At 33.4% G+C, this 18,235-nt stretch overlaps 2 protein-coding genes across 2 annotated transcripts; one reads left to right on the forward strand and one right to left on the reverse strand.

Annotated features, from left to right (window-relative positions):
- Positions 1 to 602: 602 nt before the first annotated feature.
- rabl2 (RAB, member of RAS oncogene family-like 2) lies at positions 603 to 9,666 on the reverse strand. Its single transcript, XM_073850780.1, has 8 exons — positions 9,167 to 9,666; positions 9,061 to 9,090; positions 6,717 to 6,796; positions 6,459 to 6,538; positions 4,933 to 5,044; positions 4,734 to 4,831; positions 2,298 to 2,381; positions 603 to 2,219 (listed from the first exon to the last, which is right to left on the reverse strand). The coding sequence occupies exons 1-8, from the start codon at positions 9,265 to 9,267 to the stop codon at positions 2,142 to 2,144; spliced, it is 663 nt and encodes a 220-aa protein (XP_073706881.1). The 5' UTR covers positions 9,268 to 9,666; the 3' UTR covers positions 603 to 2,141.
- Positions 9,667 to 11,087: 1,421 nt separating this feature from the next.
- Positions 11,088 to 17,627, forward strand: trim35-30 (tripartite motif containing 35-30). Its single transcript, XM_073850781.1, has 6 exons — positions 11,088 to 12,215; positions 14,149 to 14,244; positions 14,327 to 14,557; positions 14,877 to 14,899; positions 15,012 to 15,130; positions 16,669 to 17,627. Exons 1-6 carry the CDS (start codon positions 11,811 to 11,813, stop codon positions 17,208 to 17,210), a joined length of 1,416 nt encoding a protein of 471 aa, XP_073706882.1. The 5' UTR covers positions 11,088 to 11,810; the 3' UTR covers positions 17,211 to 17,627.
- The last annotated feature ends 608 nt before the right edge of the window (positions 17,628 to 18,235 follow it).

The raw sequence follows: 18,235 nt of genomic DNA on the forward strand, positions 1-18,235 counted from the left end.
AAACAGACAGGGATGCAGATTTCACTCAGTTTCTCTAGTTTGGACTCTAATGCTGATTTGTAACCCTGGACCACAAAACCAATTTCAAGTAGGACAGGTAGGGTAGGCTATATTTGTAGCAATAGCCAAAAATACATTGTATGGGTCAAAATGATCGATTTTTCTTTTATGCCAAAAAGCATTAGTATATTAAGTAAAGCTCATGTTCCATGCACATATTTTGTAAATTTCCATACCGTAAATATCAAAATGTAATTTTTGATTAGTAATAAGCATTGCTAAGAACTTTTAACAAATTTAAAGGTGATTTTCTCAGTAGGCTATTTAGATTTTTTGCATCCCCAGATTTTTAAATAGTTATATCTCGACTAAATATTGTCCTATCCTAACAAACCGTCCATCGACGGAAACTTTCAGATGATGTATAAATCTCAATTTTTATATTGAATGCAAATTCGGTTTCGTGTTTTTCTTACACCAGGGTCAATTTACAATGCAATTATTTTACGGTAAGTTTAAGAAGAGTGTTTGGACTGATTGACTTTTGATTTAGCAATTTTAGCAATTGATATTTTATGAATAATGCCACATGTAAAATCTCGCTTGTTTATGTCTTTAATAAGAACCACATTCTGCTCACAGAACAAATGAATGTACATAACATAAAAACACCAGAGGATCAGAAATAAGAACATTTTTCTAATGACATTTACTACAAGTTGTATCCAGTTCAGATACACACATTCATGTGCAGTACAAAGCTGGTTCTATTTGAATTCACCAACATGTTCAATATATAAAGCACTTGTGCAAAACATCACAAAACACAACCCAAAGCAATAATCTAAAAAAGAAACCTTCACAGTTTGTGCACTATGAATATGAATAAATACGTTTTACAACGATAATTAATTATGGTCTCTAAAAGGGAAACTCTTAAAAAAAAATATCCAGGTGGTATTTTACTCCAAATATGTATTTTGCATAAGAAAACTGCCTAAATGTGTCTATTTTTAACATGATAAAATTTTAAAACAATTTTTGCGTTTTTATGATTATGCATGACAAACACCTGTCCAAACACAATTTTGTAAATTTCAAAAATCAGGATAAATTATATTCATTATTGAAAAAGAGTACTATGATGAACAAATATTTTATCACTGAAATAATTTACAATCAGTAATTTAAAAAAAAAAAATGAGAGAAATGGTGTGGTTTGATTTAGTGCAACATGACAAATTCACTCCTGAACTTCCCACGGTTTCACAGGACAGATCATCAAACAGCTGCATGTGGATGTGGCACATGAAAGCTTCACCATTGGCCTGCATTTCTATTTGACCCTCTTTGAGATGTTCACTGAGTGGGTCAAAAATTGAAAGCTGCACATTATCAAGTTTATAATTTCAAGACAGAAGTCAACAGTGTTTCACAGCCTGAACTGTAACCTGGCAGTTTGTAATTGTCTGTGATCATCCAAAGCAGTCGCTGCTGTTTCTTTGCTCTGGGGTTCACATCTACACAAACACACATTCACCTGCTACACTGAGTTTACATCATGGCTGTCTTCTCATCTATTCCTGGGGAGAGTCTTATCCTGCGCTCAGATATGCTTGCCACAAATCGCTTAAATATAAAAATCTGTTTAGTTGGCAAAAAAGATGGACATGAAATTTTACGTTAATATAAATGTATAAGGGAACATGATTATTTTAAAACTACCCTTGTACAAAGTTTATTGATACTGGTGAGTGTCACAAATTGTTACTTGAAATGTGCAATTGGAAAATATTACACAAAAATTATGTTTAAAAATGTCATGTTACATTCGGCACAAAGCTTCACATTCCAGACAGAGTCTCTTCAGAGTGCTACGTTTTTTTTATACTAAATCTGCATGCTGCACAATTTGTATCAAATCAAAGTACTAAGTTCAGAGTGCATTGATTCCAGCTGTACATTCACAGAATCATAATTTATTTTCACAAACAGACACACACTTTGAGTGGTGTGAGGTAGAGTTCTGCTGCTCAGGATGGTGGGAGGACAGCCATGATCTGAGGAACTCATCATAGAAGGGTAGGAGCAGCGGAGAAAGAGAATGAGAGAACAGGATGGAGATGGTAAATGTGACAAGGTCACGCTGAGTCTGGTTTTCCCTCTTGTGTCTCCTCGTCTTTATCAGATGATTCTTCTTTACTCTCTAAATCGAAGTTCTGCAAAATAACATAAATAAAATCAATCAGTAAACTGCATCATGAAGAGTAAGCCTCAACCTTCAAACACACACAGACCTCTAGCTCCCTCATGACTTCATCCATAAAGTCGTTCGAGTTCTTCTTGTAGGACAGAGCCAGCTGAATGGCATCTTTAAACACCTGTGAAACATTTACAGAACATTAGAACTTCACACAGTTCTTTGAACCTTAAAACACACTAAATATTTTATCCTTTGCTGGAAATAAAAAAAATGACCAAATATATATATATATATATATATATATATATATACAGTCAAGCCCGAAATTATTCATACCCCTGGCAAATTCTGACTTAAAGTTACTTTTATTCAACCAGCAAGGTTTTTTTTTTAAACCGGAAATGACACAGGCTTCTCCCAAAAAATAATAAGATGATAAACAAGAGGCATCATTGTGGAAAAAAAATATTTATCAGCTTTTATTTACATTTGAACAAAAAGTGGCATGTCTAAAATTATTCATACCCTTTGCAAACTGTCACAGTCTATGGGAAAATCCAAAGTTCTATAGCATTCCAAATAGTCCAAGCTGTTCTAAAGCATCCTAATTACCCTGATTCATTGGGAACAGCTGTTTGAATCAACTCAACAGGTGAAAAACAGAAGCTCTCTGCTGTTGGTTTGTGGACAGTCATGGCTAAGACAAAGGAGCTCACTGAGGACCTGCGGCTGCACATTGTGGCTGCTCACAAGTCAGGAAAGGGCTATAAGACCATATCTAAATGTTTTGAAGTTCCAGTGGCTACAGTGCAAAGTATTAATAAAAAATACAAGATGTTTTGCACTGTGAAAAATCTCAGAGGACGTGTTTGGAAGCCAAAAGTGACACCTGTGCTGGCCAGGAGGATAGTGAGAGAGGTAAAAAAGAATCCAAAGATCACCACCAAGGCCATCCTGATGAATCTGGGCTCTGCTGGTGGCAACATCTCAAGGCAGACAGTCCAACAGACACTGCACACCACTGGGTTCCACGGACGCAGACACAGGAGGACACCACTTCTCCAGATAAGGCACACAAAAGCCCGCTTGGCCTTTGCAAATGCTCATCTGGACAAAGAAGACGACTTCTGGTGTTCTGTTTTATGGTCAGATGAAACAAAAATTGAATTGTTTGGCCACAATGTTGTAGCCTTCATTTGGCGTAAAAAAGGAGAAGCCTTCAACTCTAAGAACACCATCCCCAGTGTTAAACATGAACCTAATGTTTTGGGGGTGTTTTTTTAGCCGGTGGACCAGGGAAACTAATTTATTGTATAACGGCACCACGAAAATGGAGCAATACATCAAAATTCTCAACAACATCAGGCAGTCTGCAGAGAAACTTGGCCTTGGGCACCAGTGGACATTTCAGCACGACAACGACCCAAAACACACAGCAAAAGTGGTGAAGAAATGATTAGCAGACGAAAATATTAACGTTTTGCAGTGGCCCAGCCAGAGTCCTGACTTAAATCCATTTGAGAATCTGTGGAGGGAGCTAAAGATCAGGGTGACGCAAGGAGACCCTCCAACCTGAAAGAGTTGGAGCTCATCGCTAAAGATGTAAGTGTATGAATAATTTTGGACATGCCACTTTTGGTTTAAATGTAAATAAAAGATGAGTAATAATTTTTTCCACAATGATTTTTTTTGTGTTTGTTCCTAACCTCCAGTCCTATCAGCTTGCGGTTTACTTTCATAAAAAACCACCTGGCGGATTTATGAAATGTCAAATGAAAACATTCACAAGATGAAACCAAATTCATCACAGCAAACAACAGAGCCTGTACTTAAAGGGAACCCCATATATGAAGACTTGAATGACTTCTATGTCCCTTACTGAAATATGTAGTAGAAAACCCATGAAAGATTTACGTTGTTTAAAAAAAAATCACCATTGTTTTATACGTATTTCGGACTATGGGGGGGTGCCAATATTTCAATGACATGAAATGGTTGCACTCGGTGAGCTACTGCCGCTACCTGTTGCTATTTTTACCGCAACAACTCGAAAAATAAAACAGTGATACGATGCCACATTGCATGGTTTTTGGTTGTAATTTTCAGGTCGAAGGGCAACAAGAGAAGCGAAGTCAGTCTTCACTGCTTTCCTAACAATAAGAAGTAGAGAAAAGAATGGGAAGATGCCTGTGGACGAATAAAACTTCCTAAAGACCCATGTCTTTGTTCTTTCCACTTTAGCCCTGATGCCTTTGAGGCTTTTAGTAGACCACAGCTACTGACAGAGCTTACAAATTGCAGAGACAAGAAATGCTATATGCCATCCTGCCAGAATGTAAACCTACCTATGCTTGTCATGAAGCTGCAGCCACTGAAGGAGGTTCTCAGTGTGGATTTCACTCAATATCCAGGGGCATCATTTATATTATACTGAGCCATACAAGTCTTAATACTTGGTGTTCCCTTACGTCATCCTTCGATAATCTGTTTTTAAAAATCAACAGCTATAGCAGCTGCTTTCCATCCTCACCTTGACCACATTGGTCCCATCAGCAGCAGATACAAAGTAGAAGGGCAGACCTTGTTTCTTAGCGAAGTTGAAACTTTTCTGTGTGACCTTCATGTCAGCTTTTGCAGAGCAGAACACATAAAGAACAAAGATAAGAGACACACAAAGCATAACACTGGCTAATAATGCTCTTTTCTGTAATCTCACAAGCCACATTTACCATCTATCTTGTTGGCGACCACCAGACAGGGAATCTCAGGCCGGTACTCCCGCAGTTCTTTGTACCAATTTGGAAGGTTCTTATATGTGATTTTCCTCTGGACATCAAACACCTGACAAAAGCAATTTAATTAAGTCTGAAAGCTTTTTGGAATCTACGGTTTATAAAAAGCATTCACCCAAAACCTTTAAAATGAAATTACTTTCTGTATTCAAAAAACTATTTTTTCTAACAATTAAATTTTTCCTTTTTCAATTTATTTTTATCTTTTATTATAGAAGCAGTGTGCATGTTGTTAAATGGTTATTAATCTGCAACTACGGCAGCATACACATTTAGATTTATTTCTTCATGCAAGTAGTTTCAGAGTAGATATTATAAACAAAATTTCTTTTCAATTAAAATAAAGCTGCAATCAAATAAAATAACTTTTTTTATTTCAGTTCGTTGCTAAGGCAACATTTCTAAGTTAAATTATAGTACTTAAATTACTAAAACTAAAATAAAATTAAAGCTAAATAGAAAATTTCAAAAAAGCACATAAAATTTTAATTGAATAAATACAAAATACACTACCAGTCAAAAGTTTTTGAACAGTAAGTTTCTTCTGTTCACCAAGCCTGCATTTATTTGATCCGAAGCACAGCAAAAACAGTAAAAATCTGAAATAATTTTACTATTTACAATAAGTGGTTTCTATTTTAATATATTTTAAAATGCAGTTTATTCTTGTGATTATCAAAGCAAAATGTTCTGCATCATTACTCCAATCACTAAATTCCTTCAAAAATCATTCTAATATGCTGATCAAGAAACATTTATTATTATTATTATCATCATCAGTATTTAAAACGGTTGAGTACATTTGTTTAGGATTCTTTGATGAATAGAAAGACTTAAAGATCAGCATTTATCTAAAATAAAAAGCTTTTGTAACATTATGCATTATGGCATTCAAAAGTTTGGAGTCAGTATAATTTTTTTGTTTGTTTTTTGGGAAAGAAATTATAGAAATGAATGCTTTTAATGCTTTAAATTGATCAAAAGTGATATTTATGTTACAAAAGATTTCTATTTCAGATAAATGTTGTTCTAAACTTTCTATTCATCAAAGAAACCTGAAAAAAATCTACTCAGCTGTTTTTAACATAATAATAATAATAATCATAATATTAGAATGATTTCTGAAGGATCGTACTCAAGTAATGACGCTAAAAATTCAGCTTTGAAATCACAAAAATAAATTACATTTTAAAATATATTCAAATAGAAAACAGTTATTTAAAATAGTAAAAATATTTTTTTATTTTACAGTTTTTGCTGTACTGAACAAATAAATGCAGGCTTGGTGAGTAAAAGAGACTGCTTTAGAAAACATTCAAATTCTTACTGTCCCAAAACCTTTGCCTGGTAGTGTATATAAAATATATAAAAATAAAAGCTAATTCAAAATATTAATTAATATTGATACTGATTTCAGTAAATAAATAATACTTAAGAGTGAGTGGTTTACAACTGTCTCTTACCATGATACAGGCGTGAGCTTTATGGTAGTAAGATGGGTGCATGCTTCGAAAACGCTCCTGCCCTGCAGTATCCCAGAAGTCTACAATGCAGATCAACAAGTGCTTCAGAGCTCAGGTTAGATACACAAACTTTAATGACATTGAAGGCATGACAGCTCCACTAACATGAAAACTTAACTAAAACACCTGGCATTCTTTAATCTTTTTCATTTTTTTTTTTAAATCAAACATGCAAAACAGTTTTCATGCCAAACTTACCAACCAGGACTGTTTGTCCATTAATGGTGGTGGTGTATTTGTAGAGAGTCAGAGCATATGTAGACAGCTGCTGAGGACGACTGACGCATTTCATTAAGAACCTGACAACTTCAGAATGAATCACTGACAAAGATATCATATAGATCTTGTGCGTTAAAAAAAAAGGTTACACATAAATGCAAAATGGACCAAAATGTCCATGTCCAAAAACTGTCATAAAAATATGATTTATTCATATTTTTTTCCATTTTCACTGATATAAATTTTTAACCAACATCTGTTCTATCAATAAATACCAAACATTCATTCATTTTCAGAATTGTAACCCTTTAAATGCTGGTTTGTTTGCATAATGCCACAGGTGTTTTTTTTTTTAATGAAAAAATTTAAAATAGTAGTAATTTCCATATACTAAATGCTGAGCAGAATATTTTTTCTTTTCTTATTAGATTCTTGGGTGTGTCAGTAAAGAACAACTACATTAATTTTGAGGCATTTTTATGTAATTTATTTAATGTATATGCCAAATGTTAAAAAAGGCACAATTTAATAAAAAATTGTAAAAATGTAAAAATTTGAAGCCTTGCTGATTGAATGAATGCCTATTAGCAAACATTACATCATTTTATAGTCAAATGGCCCTGGGTTTAAAAAGAAATTGCAGATTAAATGGGTTTCAATTTGGAAATTTTTGTCCTTAAAGGAGTAGTTCACTTTCAAAACAAAAATGTACAGATAATGTACTCACCCCATTGTCATCCAAGATGTTCACGTCTTTCTTTCTTCAGTCGTAAAGAAATTATGTTTTTTGAGGAAAACATTTCAAGATTTCTCTCCATGTAATGGACTTCTATAGTGCCTCCGAGTTTGAACTTCCGAAATGCAGTTTAAATGCACTTTCAAAGGGCTCTAAATGATCCCAGCCAAGGAAGAAGGGTCTGATCTAGTGAAACGATTGGTTATTTTCTAAAAACATTTACAATTGATGTACTTTTTAATCTCTACTACACAGAGTACACACAGAGCTAGACCAGACGAACATTTGAGGTTAAAAAATATATAAATTGTATTTCTTTAAAAAAAAATAACTGATCGTTTTGCTAGATAAGACCATTCTTCCTTGGCTGGGATCATTTAGAGCCCTTTGAAGCTGCATTTAAACTGCAAGTTCAAACTCTGGGCACCATAGAAGTCCATTATATGGATAAAAATCCTGAAATGTTTTCCTTAAAGGTGCCATAGAATGGAAAACTGTGTTTACCTTGGCATAGTTAAATAATAACAGTTCAGTACATGGACATGACATACCATGAGTCTCAAACACCATCGTTTCCTCCTTCTTATATAAATCTAGTGTTTGCAAAAGACCACCGAAAAATAGGTCAATTCCAACATAACACCGACTATTACGCAATAGCCCCGGGATCGTTAATAGTTACGCCCCCAACATTTGCATCGCCCAATCGTCGGTAACGTCAGCGCATCAGTAAAATAAGGTGAGCCACTGAAGGGACACGGTTAGCTTAATGCTAGTGGTAGCCTGTTACATTGCAGTACAAAAGATTTCACTTACCACATAAACAGAGAGATGACTGCGCTGATGATGGTGAATGATTTACAGATCCCGAGTATCACTGACAAGCAGCTGAACTTGTGTGGTAAGTAAGCACTCCCTCTGCATTGTAACTTTACACAGAGCACATACGATCACAGTAACGTAATTAGAGTAAAATGTCGGCAATTCAAAACGGCAGATTCAACAAACTGCATATTAAAAGCAGCTAGAGCTCCTAATTAAATATATATTTTTATCCATGTGCCAGCTATAGAGATGAGCAGCTCTGTGAAACAGCCAATCAGAGCAGAGCTCATTAATATTCATGAAGCTTCCAAATAAGGCAATAACAGAGCATTTCATTCTAGGGACAAATCCTAGGGTTGTAAATGGACCTGTAAAACCATTTCTGGAGATTTTTTGCCCTTTCCTATGCCATATACCTTCTATGTAGATATCAGAGAACTATTTAAAATATTCTCTTTAAAATATGGCACCTTTAAAAAACACCATTTCTTTACGACTGAAGAAAGAAAGACATGAACATCTTGGATGACAAGGGGGTAAGTACATTATCTGTAAATTTTTGTTCTGAAAGTGAACTACTCCTTTAAGGTCCTGAGTGTGAGTATTTTTTGTAAGGAGGGACATGAGGGTGAAATATTACAATTTCAATAAAAATAAACACCTGAGCCAAAATGCACGCAGTTGGCATTAACACAGGCACACTTATAACAAAAAACAAAACTGAAATGGACAAAAATGTCATCAAACAACGTCAAAGGATACTATCCATCCATGAGGAATCTCTCCATAAGCCTGAAAAGAAACAATCAAAGCCTTTAGAAAACAAGCAAACGCATTCAATGAAAGAGCAGTAAGACATTAAACATACTTGGATTTGCCCACAGCGCTGTCTCCAAGGCAGATGATCTTGACCTGCTCATCAGCGTCATATTTGTCCAGGTCCAGATCAGAAATGTCTCCTGCGTCCATTGCGAGTCCAGCAGGAGTTTAAACACTGAGCCTCTTAACGCAGCGGGATTAGATGAACACCGCCGAAATACACCGCTGTGGCTGCTTTACTCCATCTAGATTGCATTTAGTTTATATTTACAAGCAACAAGCCGTAAAACAAATAGTACAGTTTATATTCTCAAAGACACGCCGAGCGCGTCCGAATCTCGTTTCGGCTAGCTGGCTAATTGTCAGATTAGCGTGTTGTAAGACAAACTAACTAACTTTTACGCCTGGATATTGTCTAATAATCCCAAGCAGATACGTTTAGGGCTCGTTGAACGTTTGTTCGCATTCACAGGCGAGAAAAAACATTGCTATTTTGTGCTGAAAATTCTCGGTTTGGTTCCAGAAAATTCACTGTGAACATGTACGACAACAACGCGTCTCTAAGCAACTATAGGGCCTCACGTAAGCGTAGGGCTGTCTTTGAAAGTGCCTGTTTCATTTCGAGTTACTTTATTGTAATATGTGACCCTGGACCACAAAACCAGTCATAAGGGTAAGTCTGTTAAAATTGAGATTGAGAAAGCTGAGTAAATACGCTTTCCATTGATATATTTTTTGTTAAAATAGGGCAATGTTTGTCTGAGATACAAACATTTGAAAACCTGGAATCCGGGGGTGCAAAAAAATCTAAATATTGAGAAAATCGCCTTAAAAGTTGTCCGAATGAAGTTCTTAGCGATGCATATTACTAATCAAAAATCAAGTTTTTATATATTTATGGTAGAAAATTTACAAAATATCTTTATGGAACATGATCTTTACTTAATATGCTAATGGTTTTTGGCATAAAAGAAAAATCGATCATTTTGACCCATACGATGTATTTTTGGCTATTGCTACAGATATACCCGCGCTACTTAAGACTGATTTTGTGGTCCAGGGTCACATATTTGCTCTACATCTAGTACAACTCAAGTGGCTGAAAGAAAATACTGGTATTACTCATAATAATAGGGTATTAAAAATACAATATAAAATGGGATGTAAAGTAATACGTTAAATGAAGCAGTAACTTCTTTATCTAATGTGATTATTTTGACGTGATAGCATTATTTTTTATTTCAGAATTAATCAATTATCATTCATTTCTGTAGGGGTAAACTTTGACCTATATTTATGCTTTCCAGGAAAAAAAAAATCCAAAAATAATACCTAGAATGTCTTCTTTGTCTTTGACAAATTATCTGTCAGTTATATCAAACGCAATAATCTTACTTTTCTGAGTGTGAGAAAGCTGCACGTTACAGAATGCTGTCTTGGTCACATTCTTGGCATGGGAATAGACAGGACACAACAGAAAAGAACAGAACAAAAAGGAACAGAACAGGAAAACTGACATATATAGATCTGCTTGTTAGACAATATGATAGGAGTTTATGAAGTTTTTCTTTTTCCACAGAGGTCATTGAGAACAGTACATAGATGAAAATAAACAGACTAAAGAACAGAACTAGTAAAGAACAGATAGTTCGTACAAATGCTATACAAGGATAAATATGCGTCACAGGTAAAAAAAAAAAAAATACAAAAAATCCTTAACCACAATTATTTAGTTAAGACTAAACTACATTTACTGAACTAAAATTTAAATATATTTTTAAAAGCTGAAGCATAATAAAGAAATACTAGTTTAAAAAAGTGAAATAAGTTGGAGTACTAAAATAACTAAAACTTAAAGTAAATAAAAATTAAACAGGAATATAAAAATGAATGTGTGTGTATATATATATATATATATATATATATATATATATAGTATTAATAGTGTTTATATAAATATAAAAGGTAATTAAAATTACAAATGAAGAACTCAAATTAAAACTGAAAATATAACAACATAATTAAAAATTAAAAACAAATTTAACTAAGATAAGTTTAAGTACTATATATATATATATATATATATATATATATATATATATATATATATATATATATATATTAAAAATTACAAAATATGAACTAAAATAAATATAATTCAAAACATTAATAAATACTATAATATAATATGAGGATAAAAACATAACAGAGACACTGTATATAGACCCAGGCTATCTAACTAATCCCGCTACACTAAATTTAAACCTATTTTAAAAAGCTGAAATAAAGCCAAAAAATAGATTTAAAGAAAAAAGAACTAAACTAAAAACTAAAATATATATTATATAAATCATCTATTATATAAATGAGACTAATATATCACTTTTAATGTTTCTTTTTTTTTACTTGGTGAATTCAGTTCAGTGAGTTTAGTTACTTGGTGAATTTAATCTGATTAATCTTTTAAATTAATAGGGTGTTATTGTAGAAAATGCTGAACACTATAAACAATAGATGGTTGTGCTGATAGGCTGTCTTTGCTCTTGTAAGCTCCACCCTGATTTGCAGGTATCTGGGATGTAAACACAGCTGAACTGAGAGACACTCTTGTGCTCTTTGACAGCTGGACCAGACACACAGAGACAGTCAGAGAGACATAACTAGTTAAAACATTTAACTGCATAGGTGCCAAAATGGCCTGTAGACAGTCCATCACAGAGGAAGATTTCTACTGCCCCATCTGCTGCGACATCTTCAGGGATCCCATTCTCCTACCCTGCTCTCACAGCATCTGTAACAACTGCATAAAGACCTTCTGGAACCGACGAGGAATTCTAGAGTGTCCCATCTGCAGAAACGTGTCCTCCAACCCGAACCCACCCATAAACATCGTGCTGAGAAACATGTGTGATCTGATGAGAGAAGAAACAACTCAGGATCCTCCCATGGAGATGGTGGAGTTCTGCAGTCTTCATGGAGAACCTCTTGATTTCTTCTGCGCTGAAGATCAAGAAGTAGTTTGTGGGAAATGCAGAACTGGCAAACCGCATAAGAACCACCGCATCCGTTCAACAGCAGAGGCGTCGCAGGACCTCAGGGTAAGAGCTCAGAGCATCAGATTGTATTGAAACAGAGGTTTTAACAATAGTCTTGGTTGAAATGACCAGTTTGTGGACTCTAGATTTCTGATTGTTGGTGTCAGATTTAATGGACTGGAATGGGGTGAGATTTGAAGCTTTCTTGTCAAACAGGTCTTAGCATACTAATGGCCCTTATATGACATACATTCTCAGACTTACAAAAACAAAAGTTTCGTGGGAACTTGCTGATAAAGTCAAATATAAGCTGGACACTGCTGATCTATTATGGATATGCACGTTTGCAAAAACAACCTGTTTAACCTCAGTTAACAATGCTGGGAAAATCAGCATGCTAAAACATCTGAGCATCATAGGCTGAAAAGAGCACAAACTGAATATAAAAATACAAGCTAATTTAAAATAGTACTAATATAGAGATGAATAAAAAATTACAAAAAGCACAAGACAAAATTACTAAAACTGAAAATATAAAATTAAAAATATACAAATAAAAACTAATTCAAAATAGTAACAATATAGTAATAAATAAATACTAAAATTACAAAAAGCTCAAGACAAAATTATTAAAACTAAAATATAAAAACAAAAGCTAATTCAAAATAGTAATAATATAGGGATAAATAAAAATTAATAAAAGCACAAGACAAAATTAGTAAAACTGAAAATATAAAAATAAAAATACAAAAATAAAAGCTAATTCAAAATTGTAACAATATAATAAATAAATATTAAAATTACAAAAAAGACAAAATTACTAAAACTAAACATAAAAATAAAAGGTAATTCAAAATATTAATAATATAGTCAAATACAAATTACAAAAAGCACAAGATATACTAAAACTGAAAATATAAAAAAGCTACTGCGAAAATTGTAATAATATAGTGATAAACAAAAATGACAAAAAACACAAGAGAAAATTACTGAAACTGAAAATATAAAATTAAAATAAATTTAAAAATAGTAATAATACAGTAATAAATAAAAATACAAACTACAAAAAGCACAAGACAAAATTACTAGAACTACAAATTGTAAATTGAAAATATAAAAATAAAAGCTAATTCAAAATAGTGATTATATAGTAATAAAAAAACATAAAAATTACAAAAAGCATAAAACAAAATTACTGAAACTGAAAATATAAAATTAAATTTCAAAATAATTCAAGTAATAATACAGTAATAAATAAAAATAAAAATTAATAAAAGTACATGAGAAAATTACTAAAACTGAAAATATGAAAATAAAAGCTAATTAAAAATAGGAATAATATAGTAATAAATTAAAATAAAAAAGCACAAGACAAAATTGCTAAAAGTGAAAATATAAAAATGAAAATATATAAGCTAATTGAAAAAAGTAATAATACAGTAATACATAAATTTAAAAATTACAAAAAGCACAAGACAAAATTACTAAAACTGAAAAAAAAAGTTAATTCAAAATAGTAATAATACAGAAATAAATAAAAATAAAAATTACCAAAAGCACAAGACAAGATTAACAAAACTGAAAATATAAAATTGAAAAGATAACAATAACAGCTATTCAAAACAGTAATAATATATTAATGGATAAAAAGAAAAAAATTACAAAATACACAAGAAAAAATTACTAAAACTGAAAATCTAAAAATAAAAGCTAATTCAAAATAGTAATAATATCGCAAAAAAGTAAAATATTAAAAAAGCAGAAGACAAAATTGTTCAAACTTAAAATATAAAAATAAAAATTAATTTGAAATAGTAATAATACAGTAATAAATACAAATATAAAATTATAAAAAGCACAAGCAAAATTATTAAAACTGAAAATATAAAAATATCATTTAAAATACTAAATATATATGCAATAATAGTATTTATATATGATAATAGTATGTTTAAAAAATCCTAAATTTGCTTGTCTCACTTCTAACATTTGTTAGCAAGAGCTCCAGCTGAAACTAAAGGCCTTTCTGGAGAAACTCAGAGTCTTTGAACGAATCAAACTGTCTTGGGATGAAACAGCGGAGTACATTAAGGTAAGTAGGATATTTCAACATGAACACAGTTTAACTACCATATGGATATTTTAGTCTAAATTTGCTGATGTATTGTGTTTAGAAGCAGAGCCGAGACACCGAGACTAAAATCAGGGACGTGTTCGAAAAGCTTCACCAGTTTCTGGAAGATGAAGAGGCAGCCAGGATTACGGCACTGAGGAAAGAAGAAGAGCAGAGGAGCGAGATCATTAAAAAGAAAATCGAGGAGATTAGATCAGGGATGTTATCGCTCTCACGCATTATTGAGTCCATCGAAGAACAGCTGAGAAGGAATGACTTCACATTTCTTGTGGTAAGGAGCACTTGCCTTGGCTTCTGGACCTCTGAATGTTTTAATGATGATTTATGATGTTTTATTTTAAAGGATAAAGCAATTCGAATGATTTCTGAAGAATCATGCGACACTAAAAAGTGAAGTAATGATGCTAAAAAAAAATCAGCTTTGCATCACAGAAATAAGTAAAATTTTAAAATGTATTCGAACAGAAAATAGATCTTTTAAATTGGAATAATATTTCATAAAATTACTGTTTTATTGTATTTTTGGTCAAATGAATGCACCCTTCAAGATTTTCTGATCATATATTATTTTTTATCTACATTATTTCTAGAACTACAAGGCTGCAATTGAAAGGTAAGAAGATGTTTGTTTGTTTGTTTGCTTGCTTGCTTGCTTGTCCTAAACGTCTAGTTCTGAACCCAAACCTACATCAGTACTGACTAATCACAACTAAATGTTGTTTCAGGACAAAGTGTACAGTGCGGGATCAAACCAAACCTTCAGGAATGCTCATTAATGTAGCAAAACATGTGGGTAACGTAACCTTTGAAGTATCGAGGAAACTACAAGCCAGCGTCCGATACAGTGAGTACTAAGCAGATAAAATAAATCTTCTCATCTGTGCTATTAGCCATTCACTCGGAACGTGCAGAACGCGTTTTTGCTGTTTTTGCTTTGAAAAATTTCAGACAGGGAAACAGCATGTGAGATACAAACTCTGAGTTCTGAGAAAAGTTAGAATTGTAAGACATAAACTTGCCCCGCCCCCTTAGTTACTGTTGCTACATCCGACAAGGACCATACATCATGTTCTCAGTGAAAAATACATTGCGGAGAACACTGACAACGCGTATGGCAAGCCGTTTTAGCTTAAAATAATTGCATTTTTACTTGTAACAATTCAATTAGAGAGCTCTATAATACAATTTTTACTAGTAACAATGCCAATTAAAGAGCTTTCTAATTCAATTCTTACTAGTAACAATTACAATTAGAGAGCTCTACAAATTAATTTTTACTAGTCATATGTCTCCATTGACTTTCATTCATTTAATTACAGAGCTCTACAACAGAATTTTTACTAGTAAGAATTTCAATTAGAGAGCTCTCTAAATCAATTTTTACATATTGTTGACTATTACTACAAATATACCCGTGCTACTTATGACTGCTTTTGTGGTCCAGGGTCACACATAATAATGCAAGTCTGAGAAGAAAAAAGTCAGAATTGCAAAATATAAACTAAATTTTTTTTTTGAGGAAAGGGCACAATATTTTGAAAAACTAAAGTTAATAGGTGGTAAATATATGTACAAGCAGTCTTTATGAAGATATTAGCCTAATATTTAACCTACCTGACCGGAAATGATAAGAACAAACACGAATGTTGTCAAGATTCTTGCTCTGGAAATCCTGGTTCAGTTTAGCCAACCACAAACGATATTGTTCCTCAAAGAGTTTTTGCACTCTTCTCCTTGATTTGTTATACCTTTTGGCAGTCTATAGTACTCCAAGGCCCGGTTTCAAAGACAGGGCTTAGCCTAAACCAGGATTAGGCTATAGTTCAATTAGGATATTTAAGTAATTTTAATAAACAAGTCTTAGAAAAAACATTACTGGTGTGCATCTTGAGACAAAACAAAGGCACTGATATATTTTAAGATCAGTCAGTGGAAGTTTCTTTCAGTTGAAACAGCTCAGACTTACATTTTAGTCTAGGACTAGGCTTAAGCCTTGTCTGTGAAACCGGGGGCAAATGCTTTTCCTGGTCCAACCAATTAGTACAGCCCAATACCATTGACAACAATTGACCATTTTTAGCAGCAGTAGTCAGCAAATTATGCAAGTTCTGTTTGGTTCAGTGTCGCCAATATGGCCGATTAATGACATGTCCTGAAAACACTCAATTGTAAGTTTGACTCTTTTAACCTTTTTGTCAGAATAAGGAGTTTATTCTGAGTTTGGGGCTTTCAAAAATGCATTCAAAGAAGTTAAAATTTTGAAATGTCGAGACTTTGTGTTTTCCCCCCATCCCACTGCCAGCGTCTCGCATTTCTCAGAGCAAAATGCATTGTGTGTGAATGTCTAAAAGTGAATTTACATCTCTATCTCTTTCCCTCCAGCTCCAGTAACCTTTGACCCCAACACTGCCCATCCTTATCTTCTCGTGTCGGATGATCTAACCAGTATAACTTACACTGACGAGCACTTCCCACAGCTTCCAGCAAACCCAGAGAGATTTGACGGCTACACCAGCATTTTAGGTTCTGAGGGCTTTAACTCGGGGACTCACTGCTGGGACGTGGAGGTGGGTGACAGCACAGCCTGGGCAGTGGGAGTGATCACAGAGTCTGCCTACAAACACAGACAGACCCCCTCTAAAACAGGCTTGTGGTATGTGGGCTTCTCCAATGGTAAATACGGGAAAGGTTATTCTCCAGAGATCCTCACTCTTCTACGTGTCAGCCAGAGAATTCAGAAGATCAGGGTACAGCTGGACTGGGACAAGGGCAAAATCACATTTACCGATGTGGGTCGTAATATCAGTCTGCATGTGTTTAAACACACATTCACTGAGAGAGCGTTCCCTTATTTTTATAGCCACTGTATGAAATATCCGATGAGGATCATACCGGTAAAGACAGCTGTGGAAGTGCACATTTAGAGCCAATACTACTGGTGAAGTAAAGCAGTTAAAGGTTAGAGAGATTAAAAAGTTAAAGAGACAGTAGCAAGCACAGTACTGCACTGAAATGTTAACTGCATAACTGCAATATTCAATACATCTACACTACAAATAAATAAATATAACAGCTAGAATTGTCTTTTGGAGTAAAGAATTCTTAAAAATAATTTACCTGACAACTATATTGTTTGAAGTAAGGTTTTCAGAGAAAGTATATTTTAGAAAGAAAGAAAGACTCAGTAAATGTGAAAGAATAATGCAATAATGGATATTATCAATGTAAATATTGTTCCTGATTTTTTTTCTGCTTTGATTTCAGTTAAGCTTGATTTTTTAGATGCTGTATGACTAAAGTGACTATAATAAAGTGACAACAATAAAGTATTTTGATTCAAAGATTTACTTTCTTTCTTGATTTACACAGTAATCATCAGTGCTGTTTGCCACCTCTGTGCCATTCCAAAACATGAGCTGACATGCAAAAAATCAGCTTTGCATCACAGAAATAAATTCAATAGAAATCAGTTATTTAACATTGTAATAATATTTCACAAAATTACTGTATTTGCTGTGTTTTTGATTAAATAAATGCAGCCTTGGTGATCATATGAGAATTTATATATTATATAATAGTTTAGTAAACACGTTTTTATTGATTTGCTTTTGCTGCCTATACCCTCTGCAGATGGATAAAAGAGTTGAGGTATCTGGACTGGAAGTTGGTTAAAGAGATATTTCACCAAAAAATGAAAATGATTTCTTTAATTACTCACTCTCATGTCGTTCCAAACCTGTAAGACCTAAATCAACTTCAGAACAAAAATGATCATCAAAAATATCTTAATTTGTGATGTAAGGATGAACAAAGGTCTTACCGGTTTGGAACATGAGGTTGAGTAATTAATGACAGAATTGTCATTTTTGGGTGGACCATGTCTTTATAAGGATTTGGACTTGAATTGGACTCGGAATTGACAGGGTAGACTTGATTCACTTGATCCACT

This window comes from Garra rufa, chromosome 11 (assembly GCF_049309525.1).
Source record: "Garra rufa chromosome 11, GarRuf1.0, whole genome shotgun sequence".
Classification (NCBI taxonomy): Eukaryota; Metazoa; Chordata; class Actinopteri; order Cypriniformes; family Cyprinidae; genus Garra; species Garra rufa.

Bases quoted from the DNA above. Each gene is read 5' to 3' on its own strand.
- rabl2 (XM_073850780.1), bottom strand. From the start codon at position 9,267: ATGGACGCAGGAGACATTTCTGATCTGGACCTGGACAAATATGACGCT. The intron at 5,045-6,458 runs GTAAGAGACAGT...TGCTTTTGTCAG, and splicing joins AAGCTCACGCCTGTATCATG to GTGTTTGATGTCCAGAGGAA. The intron at 2,382-4,733 runs GTGAGGATGGAA...AATGTTTCACAG, and splicing joins ATGGGACCAATGTGGTCAAG to GTGTTTAAAGATGCCATTCA.
- trim35-30 (XM_073850781.1), top strand. From the start codon at position 11,811: ATGGCCTGTAGACAGTCCATCACAGAGGAAGATTTCTACTGCCCCATC. The intron at 12,216-14,148 runs GTAAGAGCTCAG...AACATTTGTTAG, and splicing joins AGGCGTCGCAGGACCTCAGG to CAAGAGCTCCAGCTGAAACT. The intron at 14,558-14,876 runs GTAAGGAGCACT...CATTATTTCTAG, and splicing joins ATGACTTCACATTTCTTGTG to AACTACAAGGCTGCAATTGA.